General features: G+C 37.6%; 1 protein-coding gene across 3 annotated transcripts in view; it reads right to left on the reverse strand.

Annotated features, from left to right (window-relative positions):
* The window catches only part of SWT1 (SWT1 RNA endoribonuclease homolog), a 102,600-nt gene that overhangs the window by 25,815 nt on the left and 52,761 nt on the right, over window positions 1-24,024 (reverse strand). For all 3 annotated transcript variants that reach the window (XR_007458736.1, XM_049634072.1, XM_049634071.1), the window contains exons 15-16: window positions 21,759-21,946; window positions 17,366-17,497 (exon numbers count right to left, since the gene is read on the reverse strand). Coding sequence is in view for 2 of the 3 variants with exons in the window: in XM_049634072.1 (XP_049490029.1) it covers window positions 17,366-17,497; window positions 21,759-21,946 (320 nt within the window). In the remaining variant the exon portion in view is untranslated. The remainder of the gene's footprint in view (window positions 1-17,365; window positions 17,498-21,758; window positions 21,947-24,024) is intronic.

Below are 24,024 nucleotides of genomic sequence, written 5' to 3' on the forward strand. Positions count from 1 at the left end.
TATATCTAATTCTAGACATTCAAAAGAAGAGAGAGCATGTTCTTAGATATTTATAAATCATAACTTACATACCACAGAACTGAATAAATTATGTTCCCTGCTGGCAAGACAAAGTTTTACATTAATATTTTAAATAGTTTTGAGAGTGAAAAAATTAATAAGTTTATTTAAAAATAATTATATGGCTTATTTCATTTAGCACAATGTCCTCAAGGTTCATCCATGTTGTAGCAAAATCAGAACATCCTTCCTTTTTAAGACTGAATACTATTCCATTGTATGTATTACACCATAATGCCTATCCATTCATCTGTTGATGGACACTTGGGTTGCTTCCATGTTTTCTCTACTGTGAATAATGCTGCTATGAACATGGGTGTGCATATACGTCTCTGAGACCCTGTTTTCAATACTTTTGTATATATAATTAGAGTAGAGGCTGTCAGAGGCTGGGGGAGGGGGAAATGAGGCTTTTAGAGGCTGGGGGAGGGGGAATACAGTTTTAGTTACAGAGATGGATGAAAGTTATAGAGATGAAAAGTTAGAGAGATGGATGGTGATGATGGCTGTGCATTATGAATATATTTAACACCACATTAACATATTTTTAAGTATACTTAAAAATATACTTATGGTGTGTTTTACCAAAATAAGCAAATCAGATTTAAAAACAGTAATTACAGAGTGAAAATGTTTGTGGCATTATTTGTAACACTTATTTTACATTCTCTATGGTAAGAACTGACTCAAGGCTTAACTATTATTATGAGCCAGTATTACTTCATTATTGGGGATAATGTAATTTATTCAGCATCTAACCAGTGCCAGGAACTGAACAAATGCTGTCTCTAATCTCTGCAATTTAAGAAAGGAACGATCATAAACTCCATTTTCTAGATTAGGAAACAAATACGAAGAGGTTAACCTTATCTTGGTGACAGTAAATTGATGGAACTAGGATTCAACTGCTGATCATTCTCTCAAAGCTCTGCTCTTCTCATTTTTTTTTAATGTTTATTTTTGAGAGAGAGAGAGAGAGCATGAGCAGAGGAGTGGCAGAGAGAGAGGGAGACACAGAAACTGAAGCAGGTTCCAGGCTCTGAACTGTCAGCACAGAACCTGACAGGGGGCTAGAACTCACGGACTGTGAGATCATGACCTGAGCCAAAGTTGCAGGCTTAACTGACTGAGCCACGCAGACACCCCTCTTCTCATTTTAATATAGTGACATATGTGGACAATACTACCAAACTGGATTTTGCTGATGATTTAAGTTGTATTACTCATAAACTGGGTGAAAACTGACCTCACTGACAATGAGGAAACACTCAACCAGGAAAAAAAAGTCTTAGGTCTTAAAGCACACTCTCCACCCCCCACTTTTTGGGTTACTTATTACACACTAAATTAAAATTATATGTTCTCCATAGTTAATTTGGTGAAATCAGCTATGCAAGTATGAGATATCTATCAGTGCTAAATTTCGAAAGAATACCACATATAATTAGGGGCGCCTGGGTGGCTCAGGCGGTTAAGTGTCCGACTTCGACTCAAGTCATAATCTCGTGGTTTGTGAGTTCGAGCCCCGCGTCGGGCTCTGTGTTGTCAACTCAGAGCCTGGAGCCTGTTTCGGATTCTGTCTCCTCCTCTCTCTGCCCCTCCCCTGCTCATGCTCTGTCTCTCTCTGTCTCTCAATAATAAATAAACATTAAAAAAATTTAAAAAAAAAAAGAAAAGAAAGAAAGAATACTATATATAATTAAAACTGGTGAAAAGAAAGGCGCCTGGGTTGGCTCAGTCGGTTAAGTGTCTGACTTCAGCTCAGGTCATGATCTCGCAGTTTGTGGGTTCCAGCCCTGAATCGGACTCTGTGGTGACAGCTCAGAGCCTGGAGCCTGGTTCAGATTCTGTGTCTCCCTCTCTCTCTGGCCCTCCCCCGTTTGTACTCAGTCTCTAAAAAACAAACATTAAAATGATAATAATAAATAAACTTTAAAAAATTTTTAAGAAACCGGTAAAAAGAAAAAAATTAAATGATTTAAACAAATTAGACAAATTATTTTATGTTCCTGTTTTCCCTTCAGAGATAAAGAACTCTGCAAGGTGATTATACTAATTAGATACAAGTATTAAATATAGGAACTTTTAAATAGTCAAAATTAATAATTGAAATTTGATTTACTCAGAATACTGGCAATCTTTTTTATTCCCTTAAGTTGGTGGTGGGACAAGAAGAGTTTATAGGTAATTTTAATGACTATGTTTGTAATTTAATCATAAAGGCAATTCTATAGAAGCAAAATATAATTCTGTTAAAGCAACAGACTATATGGTTTACTTATATGCAAGACATATATACACATACAATAAAAATACACCGATAAATACCACAGCTTTCTGTTAATTTCATAGAAAGGTTAAAATACTATATATCCATATACTTTTATCTGGGTCATTAACCTGTACCTCCAGTTTATTTTATACATTGGCATTTAAGCATAATAATAAAATGGTTAGGGGCACCTGGGTGGCTCAGTCGGTTGAGCATCTGGTTCGATTTCTGCTCAGGCCATGATCCCAGAGTCATGGGATCAAGCCCCATGTAGGGCTCTGCGCTGAGCATGGAGCCTGCTTAAAATTCTCTTTCTCAATAAATAAATAAATGTTTGTATGTATGTATTTGAAGTGCTCAGGGAAAACAGCTCTCAGCCTGGAATCCACACTCAGCTCAGGATCAATCAAGAATGAAGGCAAGGCAACACTTGGAGTCAGAATGAGAGCACTTACCACTAACAGAGCTTTGCTACAAGAATGAGTCAAACATTTGCTTCATCAAATAGAAAGCTGAATCCTCAAAGAGTAGGAGGAATAAAGCAATGAGAAAATGCAAACACCTAATAAATATGACAGGGCTAAAAACAAAAACTATTTTATATAAAAATAATTTGGGGGAGGGTGGTTTAAAACAATGTGAAACTAATGTCAAAAAGTACAGACAAGGAAGATGAGAGGAGGGAGAATATAAGTAGTCTTAAGATCCTTGTTTTACTCAGGATCTGAATAATCCTGATATTTTAAACTTTATAAGTCAAGTATGCATTTATTAGTTTAAGGATAACAATATAAAACAGAAATAAAATGTGCAACTTTCCAATAAGTAGTGGGATAAAAGGAGGATTGGAAAAACTAACAACAGTACACCTGGGTTGATCCAATAAAGGGCAAACGAGGACAAAGGAAAGGATAAATACAAAAGGTAAAGTGAGAGCATACAGCCCCACATATGGCACTTCGGGATGGCCCTCATTGTGGAATCACCAGCAAAGATCTTTAAAGGAATTTCAATAGCTGAACTTGTGTTTTGGGGAACATGGTTTTTGTTTAATAAGAACACAAGCCAAGATTTTAGTTCAGTGATGAGCAAGAAATTTCCCTTCATTTAAAACATCCATTTGTATCGCATTAGGAAAGGTTTTTGTTGTTTTAGTTCATTCGTTGTGTGGGTAAATGTCTGTGACCTCAATTAGTTTAGACTTCTGCACTGTATTCTTAAAGTTTCCATAAGAATTATTTAACCTTAGGGGTGGCTGAGTCAGTTAAGCACCCAACTCCTGCTCAGTCATGATCTCGTGGTTCGTGGGTTAGAGCCCCACGTTGGGCTCCTCTCTGACGGTGTGGAGCCTGCTTGGGGTTCTCTTTCCCTCTCTCTCTGCCCCTCCCCCATTCGTGCTTTCTCTCTCAAAAATAAACAAACTTAAAAGAATTGTTTAACCTTAAAAATTTCAACATTTACAAATATAGGGGAGTATTTCTGGATTAATAAGCCTGTTTGAAGCTTAAAAGAAAAAAAGGATGGTAAAAGTAAGTCCAAATATACCAGTAATCATAGTTATGTAAACAGATTTTACTTACTATCAAAAAACCCAGACTAGCATTATGTCATGTAGAAAACAAAAGAAATAATGACCCAGAATGTTTGGAGATAAAGAGAAAATACTAACAAAAAAGAAAAGAAAAAGCAAGTCTGGCAGGATTAACACATGACAAAATAAACTTGAAGGGAAAAGTTATTAGCAGTAAAGAAGGCCAATTTGCCAGGCAGATATACCATAACCTCACAATCTAGAAAGCAAATGTTGACAGCATTACAAGAAGAAATGGAAAAGCTCACAACTACAATTGGAAATTTTAACAAAAATCACAGAACTGTTCAGACAAAAATCAGCAACCATATACTAATATGAATATACAATGAACAACTTTGACCTAATGGACACGTAGAGAATCCTGTACCTTAAAAAAAAACAAACAGAGTCAGTCAAGTGGCCCCAGTTTAAATGATGAGTTCGGTTTTAGACATTTAGAGTAGCAGCAGAAAGCTCACAACTGAACCAAGGAGAGAGGTAATACTGAAATAAGTTCATGAAAGGGTTGGGAGTAGATGAGATCACAAAAGGAGAGCATATACAGAAGGGAAGGTGGTAGTGATAGGATACACCTAGCGGTGAGTCTAGAAAACAAGTTGCAAAAGCTTGGAGTGTATCAAGTTCCTGAAGTAACAACCAAATTTATTCTAGGAGTATTATTCAATATTCACCTTTAATAGGTTTGGCAGGAAAACATGGTTTAAAGAAGAAAACAGTAACAGCATTACTGTAAAACCTTGAGCTGAAATCTCAGAAAGATCTAAGGTGCCTTGGAGAAACTTTCACACAAAAGGCCCTTTAAGGGTCCTAAGAGTGTGGCTCACAAAATCTGTTGAGCAACAGGACTTCCAAAAAATCTTAAGGGCATTGCCCTGTAGCAGCTTCACAGGGAACCCAAGGTCGGGTTTAAATGCAAGGGTTTATTTTAAAGAAATATGCGGTTGTGATTTTTGTCTAATGGAGTGAACCCCAGTAAGATTCACAGAAAACAGTATTTTGGAGGACTGTCGTGGTAGAAGCGCAACTACTTGGGCTAAATGGGATAGAGGTAATACAAAATTTTCATACCCATGCATTTTCAACTTTGAAACTCATTGAACTCATTTTAAATAGAATTCCATGTTCAGAAATTTATTGCCAATTCTTCAACTTAGACACTTCTGTGATGTAATGGCTAAATGGGATAGAGGTAGGTTTTGTACTGCCTACCTTTTATGAACAGGAAGCAGACTGAGAAGGCTCCTCAGTTGCAGCTTACTTTTCTCCTGTTAAAAAAGCTCAGAGGCTAAAGCCAAGAACCCAGAGAAGAGAGTTAAGAGCAGCTGTAAGTAATTTGCAGGCACCAGGACTGAGGCCTCATGAAGTGGTAACACGTGCATAGCTGGAGTTTTGAATTGCCAGGAATCCTGCATGCCTCTGGTTTCCCACCCCTGCCCCCAACCCCTGTTTGGAATGAGAAGGTATATAGCAGTTATCCAATGCCTCGCTTGACTATTATGTGTTGGGAGATGAGGGGAACTAACTTGTCTCTTTAGTTCACAGTAAAACCAGAGAGGAGTGGTACCCAAGGAGTCATACCCAAGAAGCTTTGCCTCACCACACCTGGACCTGATTTAAATAAGATCCTAGAGGTTGACGGGGGGTGGGAGGGAGGGGAGGGTAGGTGATGGGCATTGAAGAGGGCATCTTTTGGGATGAGCACTGGGTGTTGTATGGAAACCAATTTGACAATAAGTTTCATATATTAAATAAATAAATAAATAAATAAGATCCTAGATTTTAAGCTAATGTCATAATGGGGTAAAACGTGGTGGTCTTGAGGGGAGGGATGAGTATATGTGGCTAGGGGAAGGCACGTAAACTGTTGTGGCCAGAGGGCAGACTGTGTTAGACTGTATTTTCCAAGATGGCCTCACCACAAGATCTCTCATCTCACATGTTCTTCTTATAATGTAATATTGACATTCCTCCTCCTATCAACAGATGGAGTCTATGTTCCCTTCCCTGAATCTACGGTCTGTGACTCCGTGGAAAATGACACTATATAATTTGAGGCAATGTCATTAAAGGCAAAAGAACTTTCACCTGGCATTTTTGGACACTCTTAGAAACCAGCCTTCAGCCTGTGAGGAAGTTAAGGGTACATGGAGATGCTACGTGTTGGTGTTCTAGTCAACACCCAGCATCAGCCAGACTTTGAAATGCCACCAGATGCCATGTGACCACAACTGCACAAGAGAGCCCAAATGAGAATTGCTCAGCTGCGTCCAGTCAACCCCCAGAACCATTAGAGAATATAAGTGATTGCCAATGTTTCAAGCCAATAAGTTGTGAGATGATTTGTTATGTAGCAGAACAGGGCAGGTGAGGTAAGGGAAGTCAACCACCAACTAAACTGCAAAGTATGCAGTTTCTTGTGCACCTAATCTTTTGATTGGCTCACCACAAAGAATTGAACTGCTTTTGCCTTTTTCTTTCTGCTTACGCATATATTCATTAGCTTTTTAGTGAAGATTCCCTCGATAAAGTCCTACTGTATCTTGGTTGAACTAAGAATATTTCTCATGTAGAGAGAAAGATCAGTGGCTCTGTTGGTGGTAGACAGGATAGTGGCAGTAGGAACCAATGACCCTAGAGCCCGGGAAAGACACAGACCTGAGGCGGAGTGTAGAAATCCATAAGGAATAGGTGTCTAAACAATGGTCCTTTCCCATGAGTCATTACATCACAGAAGTGTCTAAGTTGAAGAATTGGCAATAAATTTCTGAACATGGAATTCTATTTAAAATGAGTTCAATGAGTTTCAAAGTTGAAAATGCATGGGTATGAAAAGTATGTTGGTTCAAGTTATAACACAATTATATCTCTTCAACTTCTCTGGAAATCTATACATTTACGAAAAAAACTAATTACTGATTAATGGCACTGAAAATAAGTTGTATTTTCTTTGTTTTGCTTTGAGGGCAGATGGGTGCTAGTACATTGGCCCTAAGCTTAAATATGTAAAGCAAGAATAACAATTACAGCTTAACTGAATGGAACACCCTGGACTGTAGAATGCTCTTTTTTTGCACGTGAAATACTTCCTGGGATCACATCCATGTCTCTTATTGTTTGCAAATATTTCCAAGCAATCTGTAGGAACTGCTGACTTTTAAAAAACAATCATAGTAATCACGATTGTGCTCCTATGGTACAGAGGGCACTGGGATACAAGATCTTTTCTGAATACATTAAAAACCCTCTTCCGCACCTCCAGATATTCCCACTTTCTCCCCTTTGCTCTTCCAGTCCTTCCGACAGTACTGAAATTAAGTATGTATATTAAATTTTCTGTCCAAAATATCTAGAGTTGTTTGTTTTCTTGACTAAGCAATGACTGAAACAGTACTTGTTACCAGGAGAAAAGTTATTTGGTATAATAATAGAGAAACCATCACCACTTACTTCCCTGGATTCTTGAATTCTACATATTCTAAGGGGAAAAGGGCACCATATACAGCATTATTTAGGACAGAATCCAAACTCAACAGGTTATAGCTGGTATGGTAAATAAGATTTTTACAGGTCACTCCAGTATTTTGCAAAGCCGGTTGCTTAGGTTAGCGTATGATAAAGACAGTGAATTCCACATAGGTATAGCTGCACTTTGCTATAAAATTAGTTTCTTGGTTGTATGGCATATCAAGAGAGTGGCCAATATATCCCTTAAATTAATAGATGGAGCTGCTGGCAGAATCACTACCATGAGGGAAGGCAAATCCACATCCAAAAGAAATACCTATTCCTGTGAGGACAAATCACTGCCTCATGATGGAAAGGGTCTAAATCACTGCCACTCTAAGTGGCTTACTGGTCTCCAAGCAGATGGTGCCTTATTGAATGCTTAGCATTTGCCTCTGCTGCTGACAGTTTGGGCTCTCAACAGTGGCAGCAGCCAGAGCAGGCTTCTTGAGGGGAAGTCCCACGTTTGAGCTCATGTTTTCTAAGACTGCCATTGTCCCTTTGTTTAGGAGCTCACTGACCAAACACTGGGGTGGCTAGGGAAACACTGACATCTACAGGACAGCTGATCTGGTCCACCTGATTACTGAGTCTCCTCTGCATACGGTAGGTAGCCTTTGATGAGTATTCACATGGGACACAAACACCCCCATATTCTGTGCCCATTGCAAGATGCCCATCCACAAACCTCTTCTCCAGACGTCCCTGTCACCAAACTTCCAATCTTGCTTTTCCTAAGCTATCAAATGAACCAGTAGTTACTGTTTATCAATCAAGGTTGATTTGTATCACTGACCATTTCTCCAACTATGGTGGAATTTGGGTCCCCAGAATTAGTATTCACTCAGAGCCAGTATCTAGCAATCCCCCACAAAAGTCTTAGTATTTCACTTTTTCTACACTAACAGCAGCCCTGCTAAATGGACACAAATCCTTTTGAAGAAGGCTGACTTGGTATATTCTTCACACTCCTTTATGCTCCACTAATGTGCCAAAGTACTCACACTTTTTAATCTATATGATCAAAAGGGTTTAAAATAAAATCTACATAGATTACCATCTTTAATATAGAAAATATAATTTTGGTGATTTTCATAATCTAGTTTAGCTCAACAAATAAGTTGGGGAAAATACACAGAATGCTGTCACAAAGTAAACTAGCTTAATGTTAGCAAAAAGAAAGATGAATTGGAAATTTACAATTTATAGCTTCAGCTACATTATTAAGGGTAAGTATATGTTGATTCTAGAAGGTTTATTATGCCTTATTAATAGGAATTGGCATATCAAAACATTAGGTAATTCCAGCGGTTTCTGATATACAATAATATTTATTGTCTTCTATGTAGAAAACACTGTCCTGAGTTGGATTCCACCTTTTTAAAAAAAATTTTTTTTAATGTTTATTTATTTTTGAGAGAGAGAGAGAGAGAGAAAGAGAGCGAGCAGGGGAGGGGCAGAGACAGAATCTGAAGCAGGCTCCAGGCTCTGAGCAGTCCAGGCTCTGAGCAGGCTCCAGAGCTGAAGTTGGACGCTCAACCGACTGAGCCACACAGGTGCCTTGGATTCCACCTTTTATATCCAGGACAAATAGTCCTGAGGACACTGATTGTATCACTTCTTAAAACAGGCAGACAGGGGCGCCTGGGTGGCTCAGTCGGTTAAGCGTCCAACTTCGGCTCAGGTCATGATCTCACGGTCCGTGAGTTCGAGCCCCGCATCAGGCTCTGTGCTGACAGCCTGGAGCCTGTTTCAGATTCTGTGTCTCCCTCTCTCTGACCCTCCCCCGTTCATGCTCTGTCTCTCTCTGCCTCAAAAATAAACGTTAAAAAAAAAAAAAAAAAAAACCAAACAGGCAGACAGCTGACCTACCACTGTGTTAAGAGGTCTTCAGAGGCCCAACAGGATATTTCTCAAAATAGATGGGAATAATCTTAGAGTCTCTAACTTTAAACCTTTGTACAACTATTCTGTAAGAAAGAATTAGAACTGGTCATCTGGCTTTATCTCCTATGCTTACTATTTAAGTAAAATCACAACAATAGCACTTATTCAGCATCTTTAATTAATTCCCCTCATTTTCATTTATTTTACTAATGTTTAACCCCACTAATTTGGTCAGTCATTTATCCCATCTGCTCCACTGAAAAACATAGTTTTAAGTGGATTTGGCATTTCTTAACATAAGACCTAAATAGCAGGGAATTTTAATCAAATATGAGATCGACAAATCATTAGGTAGAAATAACCAGCAACAAACAAAGGGCAAATTTAAAGGAATGTTGGTTTTAAATAAAAACAACTCCATAAATAAATTCAAATATTTGTCATCTTCAAAAGTAATCTTTATATTTGATTGCTTAATTCTGTTATGATCAAGGAGTTTATGATGGCAGATATTTAACTCTGTCACCCAAAACTGGATTTTATTCACTAAAACAAGAAAAACCAACACCTAGAAATGCTTTGGGATGGGAGAAGTGACTATGGCATCACTCCCCTGCTATTTAGAATAAAAATAAAGGTCCCTGAATTACAAATGCTGGGAAGCATAGGTAAGAGCTTCAGATGTGTAAAATAAAATCTAGTTATTCTAAAAATTAAGTCATGAGTGATCTGTTGTCTTCAGTAGCATTAAATGGCCAGGTTAAAACAAATCAGCTAATGCTGGATAACTCAGTCAGATTAATATGTGGATGCCATATATTTTGTTAACGAATATAAATTTTATTATGTATTATATATAACATTTGATATAAATGTTAAGTTAGAGCAGTGTTTATCAAACTGCAATACAGACAACATAAAAAAGTTTTTACTTATAAAATAACTGTCTACGTTTTATATAATACATTACATATGTCTTATATAAGAAAGGTCTGGTTATAGTCCCTGGATCTCAATCCCTCCCATTAGATTTCATCTTTCCTTCTACTAACCCTAATTTATAAAGTTGATATAGAGAGACCAGGATTAAGTAATCAAGGATAACGTGGGACTCCCAAAAGCTATTTGGGAAAATTACTGGGGGCTCCATCATCTGTTCTAGACATAAATACCGTTTTTTATCTCCTCAATCTTCTTCTTTCATTCTCCTTTCTCCTTTTCTTACTGTCTCCCTTTTTTGGCTTACACTTCTCTCTTCTGTATCACTTTTAAAACGTCTATGTCACCTATTCCTCAAATGTCATAATGTAGTACTATTGGTAGCATTCAGCCCTAAAGAAGTTACCCTCTACTGGAAAGACTATAAAGAACTCATTCAATACTTTTCCCCCCCATCTACTATGTGTCGTTGTGATGCAGGTATATATCTAGATATACAAAAGTAAGACAAAGAAAATAAGTGAAGTTTCTTCCTTAAAGGTATTCACAATACCATGGAGCTGATTACAAAATAAATTAAAAGAAAGTTAAGTACAAAATGATCACATGGAGGGGCTTCAGGGTGGCTCAGTCAGTTAAGCATATGACTCCTCATTTCAACCCAGGTCATGATCTCATGGTCATGACATTGAGCCCTGTGTCTGGGCTCTGCACTGGAGGGAGAGCCTACTTAAAATTCTCTCTCTCCTTCTCCCTCTGCCTTTCTACCTGCTCACTCATTCGCTCCCTCTCAAAAAAAAAAAAAAAAAAAAAAAAAAAAAAAGAAAGGAGGGTGAAGCAAGTAAGTCCTTTCATTTTTAATTAATAGTTTGTATTATATTTTTCTCTTACTCAACACAGTAACTGATACACTTGATGATAGACAGGACTAGGGGTGTGAAAAGCGTCTGATAAAGAGGTGCAGTGATATGTGGGAACCCCAATGGGAGAGCAGAGGTAAAGTCCAATTATCTAAGGGTAGAAAGGCCAAGACTCAAAGAAAATAGGTCAGACCTAAATAAACACCGATAAACCTCCCCACTCTAGATAAGGACAATATTTATCAGTGGCTAAACACCTTGCACATTGCAGTGAGTTGAGATGTTGAAAAGTCACTTTATAATGTCATTCTATTCTACACGTGTTTCTAAGAGAAACTTTTGTTTGAACAATTAGCTTAATCTATAAAACAGCCTAAAGAGTGTTATCTTTGTGTCAACTGAAGGAGGACCTTTTCTAAATAACCTTTCTAAAAAGCCTCAAGAGGTCAGTCTCCAAAACACACACAATGAAGTTAATAAAATATTCTTGCAAATGCAAACTCCACATTCTTTGAAGTGGCTAAATCATTAGCAGATCTGAGAAGCTGCTGTGATTAAGGGCTCCTGCTCAGAGGAATCATGTATGGTTACACCAGTAAATGTTTTGCTCTAATGTTAAAATGCCATAAGAAAGTAAATAGGAAAATTCATTTCTAGAGGCTTAATAATATAAAAATATATGTGAATGACAGACTGAAAAAATCCCAAACTTCATGATTATTATTGTGCTTTACAAAAACAGCTCTACAAAATATTTCAAACCAAAGTCATAGGATTGTAACAGAGGTTACTAAAGTTCTGAGGATCATTAAAGCATTTGAAGATGATAAAAATTAACAATCTTCCTTTCCTAAATCCAAGCACAAGTCTCATTTTCCAAAATCATATTCTAAGATGAGGCATGAAGCCCATCCAGAACATGACCAAGCCCAATGCATCAGTTAGCACTCAATCCTCATTTAAAAACAATCAAAACAGGGGCACCTGGGTGGCTCAGTTGGTTGAGTGTCCAACTCTTGATTTCAGCTCAGGTCATGATATCACAGTTGAGAGATTGAGCCCCTAGTTGGGCTCAGCACTTAGCCTGGAGCCTACTTAAAATTCTCTTTCCCCCCCCCCCCCCCCCCCCCGCCATCCCCCACTCACACACACTCTCTCTCTCTCAAAAAACAACCAAACCAAATATGACAGCTAGAAAAAAAAAATGTTATCTAAAGAAGAAATACCCTCTCATATAAGAACATTCCCCCCTCTAAAATGTGACAAGTTACTTATAATGAATAGTAACTCCCTCTCCCAGCCCCGCATATGATTCAAAAGATGAAAATAAGAAAACATTATTTCAAACACTTCATCTAAAGCTACCTGAGCTAGAAATCTAGAATTCATTAAATTAACACAGAAGTGCACAGTTTTACATGTTCACTCAAGTGTTAAAATGAATATGCACATTGAGACACGATCTGCTTATATTTTTGGATTCAAGATGCTACCATTTTTTTTTAAATAATTTCAACCTTATTTTATAAAGGTGAAACACATAAACATGATTATAAAATCTAGGCAGAGTGCAATTTCCTATGTTCACTCCCCCCAAACCAGGCAGCTCATCATCTACTTCAGACACGAAAACATACTTAAATCACTTTCATTGTTGTTTTGAGTATTAACTTTCGAGTCAAAGCTACACACATTTATGGTATGCTTTGGAGTTGGAGAACATGACCTGTTTAGTTAACTTTGTAGAGATGCCAGTTTAAGCAAACAGATATTTTAAATAATTTTTTAAATGTTTATTTATTTTTGAGAGAGACAGAGCATGAGCAGGGGAGGGGCAGAGAGAGAGGGAGGCAGAGAATCCGAAGCAAGCTCCAGGCTCTGAGCTGTCAGCACAGAGCCCAACATGGGGCTCGAACCCACGAACCATAAGATCAAGGCCTGAGCCGAAGTAGGCCACTTAACCAATTGAGCCACCCAGGTGCCCCTAAGTACATGAATATTTAACAATGCTGTTTGATTACTATACAAGTAGAACTTCTCTAGAATGTGCCATATGACTCTCCAATTAATTTTTCACTTCAAACGAAACTTTATAACCTTTATATACCAAGCAAAAGGTTTCTGTGATCTTGAGAGTAACCTGATCATGCTTACTAAAGCATAAAATGACACTAGATAGTACAGATCTAAAAAAAAAAAAAAAAAATCTCAATACACTTTTGTCTACATGGAAAGAGTACTGACTCTGGTTCTCTAGTGTTTAGATAAAGAAACCATTAACAAAAGTGCTCAAATTGGTCCTATCTACACAAAATGGGAAAGATGAGAAAGAAAAAAGCAATTTCCAAACCAATAGCAAATAAATTAAGTTCACTCTCCCACCCAAGAAAAAAGTATACAGAAAGTGTAAGAATCATCAATATTCCCACCTCTTTTTCAATTTTTGCAAACTTAGGTATTCTGCTCCCATTATATAACTGTATGGACAACTGCTCCACCAATATTTTCCACCTTAATCAGAATCATGTTTAGAGCATCATTAAAATTGAAATACATATTTTTGAACATTTCAAACTTAACATATCAGCTTTAGGGAGAAAACAAAAGCTAACACTTGTAGTTACGGCTGAAAAAGTATTTTCACATACATCATCTCATTTATTCTGCTAAACAAGGCATCAGGATTCTCACTTAATAAGGAGAGAAACTGGGTTAGAGAGGGGTAAGTGACAAGCCTGAAGTCAACTACAAAGGGATAAATCTGGAACTAGAAGCCCAAACTCTTAGTTTAATAAAAACATTTTCATTCACTTCTTTAACTGAAGGACCTGGTTAACAGGTCACCTTCTCACCGATTCCCAATCTAACATCATACATGATTTGCTATGATAAAATAGAGTTGAGCTATATTCACTGGGTATGTATCTCAAAATCAAATGAAACTACTCCATTTTAACAAGCATCAGAAAATGCTAATAATATGCAGTTACTACAAAGTTGAGTGATCTGTTGGGATGAGCACTGGGTGTTGTATGGAAACCAATCTGACAATAAATTATATTTAACATAAAAAAAAAGTTGAGGGTATTTTTCAATGTTTAAAAAATATAAAAATCTACCCATAGTAGGCCACCCACAAAATTTTTAACTGAATTTATTTTGACTTAATGATTGTTTATTAAAGGTTTTAAGACTACATATACACTTGAAAAATAATTATTCACTTCTATTACATTTTTATTTAAATGCCTATTGTTTGAAGGGCTAAAAAAAGAAAAACATCGCGATTTTAGTAGTTTCCTGTAGATTAATGAATGCTGAAATGAGCAAACTTCTTTATTCACAATGCCCTCTACTGGTAGCAAAAGTGGTTCTAATATATTTATTACAGGAAGTTAGATCAGTTTCTTTAATGCAGTCCCCCCACCATGGGCCTATAAATTCCCTGGAAAGCTTGTTAAAAATACAACTTTCCTCCATCTACAAAAATATCCACAAATATTGTGATTTCACTACAATCCAGAACTCTCTATCTTTAACAAGTTCCCCAACAATTAAGTGGAGAATCACTGGTTTGGTAAGTTATATCAGCATCTGACTTCCAAAGCACAAGAACTTTGTGAAAAGCTTTTGAAAGGTATTATTATGCCGTTTTTACAGATGAATACAGAGGCTCAAGAAAATTTATTATTCCAGGTAACGTGCTAAAAAGTAGCAGAACCACTAATATTTTCTTGTTCCTGGAGGTATTGTGTCCTTGGAGGAAAGAATAACAAAGTTATATCATCCTTAAAACTCAAATATTTACTTCTTTAGACACAGCTTATGTAAGTACTACAGGCTATAATTTCCCAATCCTGGCTTGACATGAGAATCACCTGGGGAGTTTGTAAAAATGCTTATGCCCAGGTCCCATGCTCAGAGAAGCAGATTTAATAGGTTTAGGGTCAAGCTGGCCACTGTTCTTTGTTTAAAGCTCCCAGATGATTATAGTCAGCCACTAAACCAGTGGTTCTCAGCCTCTGATGTGCAGCAAATCACCGGGACGACATAGACAACTGGGCCCCACCCCCCACAGTTTTGCACTTGGTAGGGTCTGGCAAGGTTTGAGAATTTGCATTTATAACAAGTTCCAGGTGGTGATGAGGATGCTGATTCTGCCAGTACCTGTTGAGAACCTCGGGTTAAGAAAGTTAACTAGTGCTTCTCAACTTTGGCTACATATTACAATCACCTGGAGAAAATTTTAAACTCCTGATAGCTGGGCACATATTTAAACCAATCACATCAGAATCTCTGTAGAGAGATTCTGTATGTTTAAAGCTCCTAAAATTAAAAAGGTTTCTCTATAGCAAAGGTTTATAAAACCCATCAATATGTAAATGGATACAGATTGGTTTTTGCAAGAGAGTAGTGTAGTATACAATATTTCCAAAGCTTTCGGATTAGAAACCTTTCTGTCTGGGCACATAATTAACAGATCTAAACATGTAGCCTATGGGACAAAGCAGACACAGCTCTGAATGGCCCACAAGACATTCCCCTACGACGTCATCTACTGCCAAACCCTTCCTTCCTCATTGCTTATGTTCCTATTAGAGTATTAACAACTCTATTGTAATTTTTTTTTTTTTTTTTTTTTGAGAGAGAGACAGCACAAGCTGACAGGGACAAGGGACAGAGAGAGGGGGAGAGAGAATCCCAAGCAAGTTCTGAGCTGCCAGCACGGACCCTGATGCAGGGCTCAGACTCATGAAACCGTGGATCATGACCTGAGCCCAGACCAAGAGTCAGATACTTAACTGACTACACTACCCAGGCGCTCCTGTTAATTTTCTTTTGTAACATGACTGCGTGATTTCCACGAGCTCTTTGGAGTCAGAGATCGCACGGAATTCATCCTTGATACCCCAGAGCCTGGTATGATGTCAAGGATAACCGGTGCTTGATAAACATTTTTTGAGTAATTGAATATAGATTGCTATCCCTACTTTCTGTAGAAAAAAGTAGTGTCAAGAATGGCTTTTGTGCAACCTAGAATGTGAAATAGCTTTTGCATAGCTAAAATAAAAATTGAGTATTTCTCCCTCATAAAGCTACTCTTATTTAGTATTGCTTTACATTAAAAAAGGGGGGGTACTATTTGCACTTAGAGATAATATTTAACTTGCCCTTGGGATCTTCCACCTCTTCAATCCATTAGTAACTTAAGAGTACCAAAAAGCTATTCTTTTTTTTTTTTTTAAGTTTATTTATTTATTTTTGGGAAAGAGAGAGAGAGCGCATCCCAAGCAAGCTCCACACTGTCAGTGCAGAGAATTGTGAGATCATGACCTGAACATAAACCAAGAGTCAGACACTTAACTGACAGAGCCACCCAGGTGCCCCCCAAAAAGCTATTCTCAGAATCATTTAGCCAACTGTGATCCAAAAAGTGGTACAAATGCTCTGTGCATTAACAATGAGATGAAGTTTCCAAAAACCCTTAAGAGAAAAGAAAAAAAACTCAAAAACTACTGTTGTTTTGAAAAATACCAAGTTTTTAAAATTTGGACATAATATCAAATCAAATCAGTTTTGAGTTTTTGGTTTTGTTTTTTAATCTATAAAGAAGAGTAGTCTTCTGTTAGCAAGCTGCATGTTGAACTCAGGTCAAGCAATTTTGGTACATATCAAAATAATTGCAGGATTAAGCTTTGTATTCTCCTTTCTTGCCGCAAAAGAAAACATCTGACTTTATGCTAAAGTCCATTCTACAGCTTTCTGGCACTATGTTTTCTATATGCTTCAAAAATATTTAAAATAATCACATAAATATAGGTCTCAAAGCATCATTATGTTGCGTCTCAAACTTCATTTGGTGGTACTGTGAGACTGTATTAAAATACTAACATATATTTGTATTTAAAGGGCAGTGATAATTACCTAAGCATTATTTTTCAACAAGTAATTACTGAGTGCCCATTATACACCAGGCACTGTTTTCACAGCTACAGCTGCACCATAATGAAAATAAAGTTCTTTACGAAGCTTCAAACCTGGTATGTTTTTTCTAGAAAGGAAAAAACTAGAAACATTCTTGTGGTCCAAACTACAAATAGAAGATTCTTTGCAAAGGAGAGGGAAAAGTGAAATCTAAAGGTCATTAGCTTATAAATCTTGCTGAAAGGCTCCCAGCACCTCTGCAAAAGCTAGTCAACTTAGAAGAAAGAGAAAATAAATGAAACTTCAAAATTAATTAGTGGTTACCTCTGAATTCCTTCAAGAATATCCTTCACAGCTGCCATTAACTTTTGAAGATATACAAATGCTTCCTCAAATGATGCTATTTTTGAAGAAGTCAAAGCTGCATTTGAGCCCAATCTTTGAAATACATCCATGCTAAAACAGAGTGGAAAAAAAAGATACTCATAAGTACATATGCATTATTTATTTATTTAATTTTTAAAATATGCACTATTTATTGTAATTCAAGCATTTCCATTTATAATATATAAAATAAGGTAATATTTATAACTCCTCTCTCATTATCCTGATTTATTTAAATCAGAAATAAAAGACAGTGACTTGTGAATGTCCAGGCTACCATTCATGCAGAGGATCTAGGTCAATGACTATATGCGTCTAATCTAAAGTAATACTATAAAAGCTATGGGAATAATGTTTCATATCAAAAGACCATAAGACATGCAAGTAATAGTATTTTTTTAAACATTTACTTGTTTATTTTTTAAGAGAGAGAGAGAGGCAGACAGACAGGCAGACAGAGACACACACAACAGAATCTGAAGCAGGCTGCAGGCTCTGAGCTGTCAGTGCAGAGCCCGATGAGGGGCTCGAATCTGAGAACCGGGAGATCATGACCTGAGTCGAAGTCGGATGCTTAATCGACTGAGCCACCCAGGCATCCCTGGAAGTAATACTACTGATCTACATTCAGGTCAGTACATAAGTATTGTCAGTGCTCCAGTACATAAGGATGCAGAAAAGAAAAGACATCAGATTTACCTGTTTGCTGAAACTAGAAGTTATAAATGTTAATATACTTTACTCTGATCATTCCAATTTTAGAAATCTATCACATATTAATAATAATTTTGCATTTGGTAAACAATTAGTAACCATGTAAATGTTCAGCAATATAAAAAGTGCTAAGTAAATAGTGAATTAGCCACCTGACGAAATAACAAAGAACAATTAAAATAATACGCCATCTATAAATTAGAAACATAAAGGTATACAAAATTTATTTATATAACATAACAACCACCATATAAAAAGTCAAAACATATGCTGTACTGGGTTGAACAGCATGCCCCTCAAATTCATGTTCACCCAGAACCTCAGAATGTGACCTTATTTAAGATCTTAGTCAAACTTCCCAATAGAATAGAGCCTACAGACACCCGGATTTCAGACTTTACAGCCTCCAGAACTGTGAGTGAATAAATTTCTATGATTGTAAACCATCTAGCTTGTGGTAATTTGCTATGGCAGCCCCAGGAAACTAATATACATGCCTAAAAACAAAGCTGGGTGTACATAACAGTAACAATGTTAACTACTGGGTCACCTTTAGGTAGTAGCATTCAAGGAAGTTTCTCCCCTACTTCACAGTACTTTCCAAGGCACTTTTTAAAATAATTGTGGTAAAATAGGGGTGCCTGGGTGGCTCGGTTGGTTAAATGTCTGACTCTTGATTTCGGCTCAGATCATGATCTCACAGTTTGTGGGATCAAGCTCCACATCAGGCTCTGTGCTGACAGCATGCAGCCTGCTTGGGATTCCCTCTCCCCCTGTCACTCTGCCCCACCCCTGCTCACATTCTCTCTCTCTCTCAAAATAAATAAAATTTAAAAAAAATTGTGGTAAAATAAACATAAAATTACCATTTTAACAATTCTAAAGTGTTCCAAATTCAGTGGCATTTGGTAGTTCACACTGTCTGCAACTGTCACCACTAACTAATCAAGACTATTTTCATCACTCCAGAAGGAAATCCTGCATTCATTAAGCAGTCATTCATCATTCCTCCCTCCCCCCAGTTCCTGGTAACCACTAATCCATTTTCTATCTCTACAGATTTACCTACTATGGATATTTCAAATAAATGGAATTATATACCATGTGACCTTTGTGTCTGGCTTCCTTCAATTAGCATGTTTTCAATATGCATTCACGTCATAATGGGTGTCGATACATTATTATGACTGAGAAAGATTCCATTTTATAGATACAAACATTTTATGATAGGCCACAGTCTGTTTATCCATTCATCTGTTGATGGGCATTGAACTGTTTCCACTTTGGCTATTGCAAATGGTTGTGAACATTCATATGTAAGTTTTTGTTTGAACCCTTGTGTTCAGTTCATTTGGTTATAGCTCTGTGAATGGAACTGCTGGGTCACATGGTGATTATATATTTAATGCATTGAAGAACCAAAAAATTGTTTTTCCACATTCACAGAAGTGATATATAAAAATGGTGACGGGTCTGCAAAAGAGAAAACTTAGAAAATCTAAAGAAATGCAATTGTTAATAAGTACAGTTTTACCTTTCCAAAAGAAAAAGTATTTCAAAGCATAAAATACATAGGGCCTACCAGACCTTCAAATGAGCATCTCTACATGAAAGGCTCAAGCATGAATATATTGGAAAATTATACAGTGACTCTGGTACACAATCAGGCATGAGAAGCAATGAAGTGGGCTTTAATAACCATGCGCTGATAAAGCAATATAAGCATTTTTCATGTACTGAAATACTACAAAGTAAAGTCTATTACACAGAAATTACCCAGAATTCTAACATCCACCACAAACGTATATATATTATAGGTCAACTCCAAGGCAAAAAAGTATTCAATTGTTTTGTTTTGTTTTGTTTTGTTTTTTTAGAGAGAGAGTGTGTGAGCAGGGGTGAGGGGCAAAGGGAGAAGGAGAAGAGAATTTCAAGCAGGCTCCACGCTTAGGGCAGAGGCCAACACGGGGCTTGATCCCTTGACCCTGGGATCGTGACCTGAGCCAAAATTGGATGCTCAACCAACTGAGCCACACAGGCGCTGCAGTATTCAAATATTTTCTAAATGAAGAGAAGATTAAAGCATCTTACAAATGGCTTTAATCTATTTTATTTTGAAAGTGATAATTTCTGCCTAGCATATATGGTAACTTTCAGCTAACAAGAATCTCTGATTAGCCAAAACATTACAAATACGCTAAGACTGGACAAAACAAACACACAAAACCTTTGCTTTATAAGAAAATACAAAATTCCAAGGGCTAAAAATGGGCCCTCAATCTACAGTGTTGTAAATAGAGAATAGATGGTTAAGAAGAGTGCTCCTATTCCTTTGCTGCTAGGACAGATGGTATTAATCTAAAATAACAGTCGCACTGGACCCTTGAACCAAAATCACACTAAACCGCATACAGTATGACTGGCAAATTATATAATATATATAAAATTATATAAAGGTTATGGTTTTGGGAGAAAGTATGGGAGAGACTGTTGGCCTACTTTAAAATCAGTTGTTTTAAATTATTTTTTAAGTTACTCCAGCAGCATTTAAAGACCTCCTCACAACTGGTCTCTATCTTTTCATTTTACCAGGAACATAGTATTTCATGTGTATCAAAGGAATAAAAGCATTTCTTCCTTTCTTTAAAAAAATGTTTATTTTAATTTTGAGACAGAGAGAGAGCACACGTGTGAGTAGGGGAGAGGCAGAGAGAGAGAGTGGGACAGAGGATCTGAAGTGGACTCTGAGCTGACAGCAGCAAGCCCTCCGTGGGGCTCGAACTCACAAACTGTGAGATCATGACCTGAGCTGAAAAGTTGGGACACTCAACCGACCGAGCCACCCCGGCACCCTGCATTTTTTCCTTTTGAATAAAAATATTTATCTTCCTTTTCAAAATGCCTTATATGAATTTTCCCTAATCCAAAATGACATTTTCTTAGGTTATTTTAAATTTTACTAAGGCTTTAGGGGCGCCTGAGTGGCTCAGTCGGTTAAGCGTCCAACTTGAGCTCAGGTCATGATCTCATGATCCATGCGTTTGAGCCCCAAGTTAGGCTCTGTGCTGACTGCTCTGAGCCAGGAACCTGCTTCTGATTCTGTGTCTCCCTCTCTCTCTGCCCCTTCCCTGCTCATGCTCTGTCTCTCTCATTCTCAAAAAATGCATAAATGTTAAAAAAAAATTTTTTTTAAATAAATTTTACTAAGGCTTTGTATCCTGCTAATTTGTTCAGCCAATCTAGGTGGCCTTCACTGGTTTTTGACATACATGGGAAATGCCTCTCATCAAGAGTTCACATCTGAATCACCTGGAGAGATTTTTTTTTTTTTTTTTTTTTTTTTTTTTTTTTTATGCACTATTGCAGTGTCAGCTCAGTCTTAGCAGACCGAATCAGAACTTCTAGGGACAGAGCCTAGGCATATATATTTTTAAAACTCTCCAGGTGAATCTGATTGCATCCCTATTTAAGCATCACTGTTTCTAAAGCACCGAGTTGGTAAAAGTCTCTCAGTAAGGTAATCTAATGCATTCAACTCACAACCCAAACACTAACTGTCCAATGAATAACAGCAATGATGGAAAACCCTAGAATTCAAAAATTCTTAGAAATTTAGTACCTGTTCTGATATAATGTTGTCCAAACATTCTCTAGGGTAGACCAGATTTTTTGATGCCTGTTGGGCTGGGGAAGATGAGAACCTGAGAAAATGGTGACTTCTTGGTTATTAGATTTCATTAACGAGGTATCTTCTTGCTTTTTACCCACTGTAGTTTCTGAAGGATTTTGCTTAAGTTTTGCCTTGACCTGGGGAAATAAGAATTAATAAATTTCAGCTAGTTCTTCATCAGTAAATGAGAGAAACAGAATGTCAATTGTGCTTACATTGTTCTAGCTTTCCGAGAAATGCTGACTATCCTTTGTCCTTGACTGTGTACACGATGTTCCCAGAAAGGCATCAGAGCTAGAAAAAATATTTTCCTTTTCCACTTATATCAAACAATATTTCCAATGTGTTTACTACAGTGACATCTCTTTTTAATTTTTTTAAACGTTTATTCGTTTTTGAGAGACAGAGTGTGAGTGGGGGAAGGGCAGAGAGAGGGGGAGACACAGAATCTGAAGCAGGCTCCAGGCTCTGAGCTGTCAGCAGCAAGCCTTATCTGGGGCTCGAACCCACCAACCATGAGATCATAACCTGAGCCAAAGTCAGACGCTTAACCAACTAAGCCATCCAGGCGCCCCTATAGTGACGTTTCTTAGCTAACATGCTAATATCAACTTAAGAATACTGTTTGAACACTTTTACATGTATGGCATTAAACTAGACAGAGAACACCTAGGATACAATAAACATGTGTAATCAAGCCTCCAAGCACCTTACAATCCATTAACAAGAATGTGATTGCAAAGGGCTATTATTAAAAAAAAAAAAAAAATCAGAATGGAATGTAAATCTTATGCCACTGAAGAAACCACTGGTTTCTAACTTAGGAAGTGACAGATTCAGGACTGTACTCTAAGACAAACGGGAACATAAGAAAGTAGAGGCATGAAGACTGGTCAGAAGGCTACTAAAATGATCCAGAAGAGGAGTCCTAAGAACTTGAATTAAGTAGGAAAAGGCAGTAAAAGAAAAAGAAAAACTTTTGCAAGAAATATTTATTTTCATTTTAGAGAGAGAGAGAGAGCACGAGTGGGGGAGAGGGACAAAGGGAGAGAGAAAGAGAATTTTAAGCAGGCTCCATGCTCAGTGCAGAGCTGGATGTGAGGCTTAATCCCACGACCCTGGGAGCATGACCTAAGCTGAAATCAAAGAATTGGACACTCAAGTGACTGAGTCACCCAGGTCCCCCATGCAAGAAACATTTTTAAAGACTTGACCAGAAAGAGCTAGAATGTATTAAGCTAAGCAAAATAACTCAATCAGAGAAAGACAAACATGTTATTTCACTCATATGTGGAATTTAAGAAACAGAACAGATGAATATGGGGGAAGACTGGGGTGGAGTGGGGGTGGAAAGAGGAGAGAGAAAAACAAACCACAGGAGGCTCTTAACGATAGAGAACAAACTAAGGGTTGATGGAGGGGAGGTAGGTGGGGAGATGGGCTAGATGAGTGATGGGTACTAAGGAGGGTACTTGGGTGTTATATGAGCACTGGGTGTTATAGGTTATAAGTGATCAATCACTGAATTCTACTTCTGAAACCAATATTGCACTGTATGTGAACTAACTAAAATTTAAACAAACAAACAAAAAAAATACTGCGGCTTCCACTAGAGCCTCCAGGAAAGGAGACTGCTGGCTGTATGCCCTAGGCATGCATTCCACTGTTCCAGTCTACAGGGCCTCTGCATTCCCCCTCCCCCACCTTTACAACTCCTCCACCCAATGCAGTCCCTAGAGAAAGCCTTGGGAGTATAACAGGGAAGCTCAAAACAAGGCTCCAGGGTATGACAGTCCTGCTAATGGCTGTCACCAGTATCAGACTGTAGCTGTCGCTCAGGTACAGATTAGTCTGAAGGAATGTGAGGCCAGCTCCCACTTAACACCTGTGTCTGCTCTGGTCTCACAGCTTCTAAGATGGCAGTATATTCACGGGTCACCCCTGTGAAATCTGGCCACATGTCTGGTGTTGGCGGAGATGAATATGGCATCAAGGTCTCACTTCTGTTCTAGGAATGGATGGTTTGGGGACGTTGGCTCCTGTGTAGGCGGAATGGAGATGACACTTGTGGAAATTTGCAATGTTTCACAGAATTTTAAGAGCTGACAATTCTCTTAGCATTCTTGTCCTGGACTTCTCAAATTGGGGTAAGTAATGCTATAAGCAAAGTTAGATAGACTTGGCTAAACTCTAGATTCAGGGAACAGGGAGACTC

The sequence above is a fragment of the Panthera uncia genome, chromosome F1, assembly GCF_023721935.1.
Source record: "Panthera uncia isolate 11264 chromosome F1, Puncia_PCG_1.0, whole genome shotgun sequence".
NCBI classification, from domain to species: domain Eukaryota; kingdom Metazoa; phylum Chordata; class Mammalia; order Carnivora; family Felidae; genus Panthera; species Panthera uncia.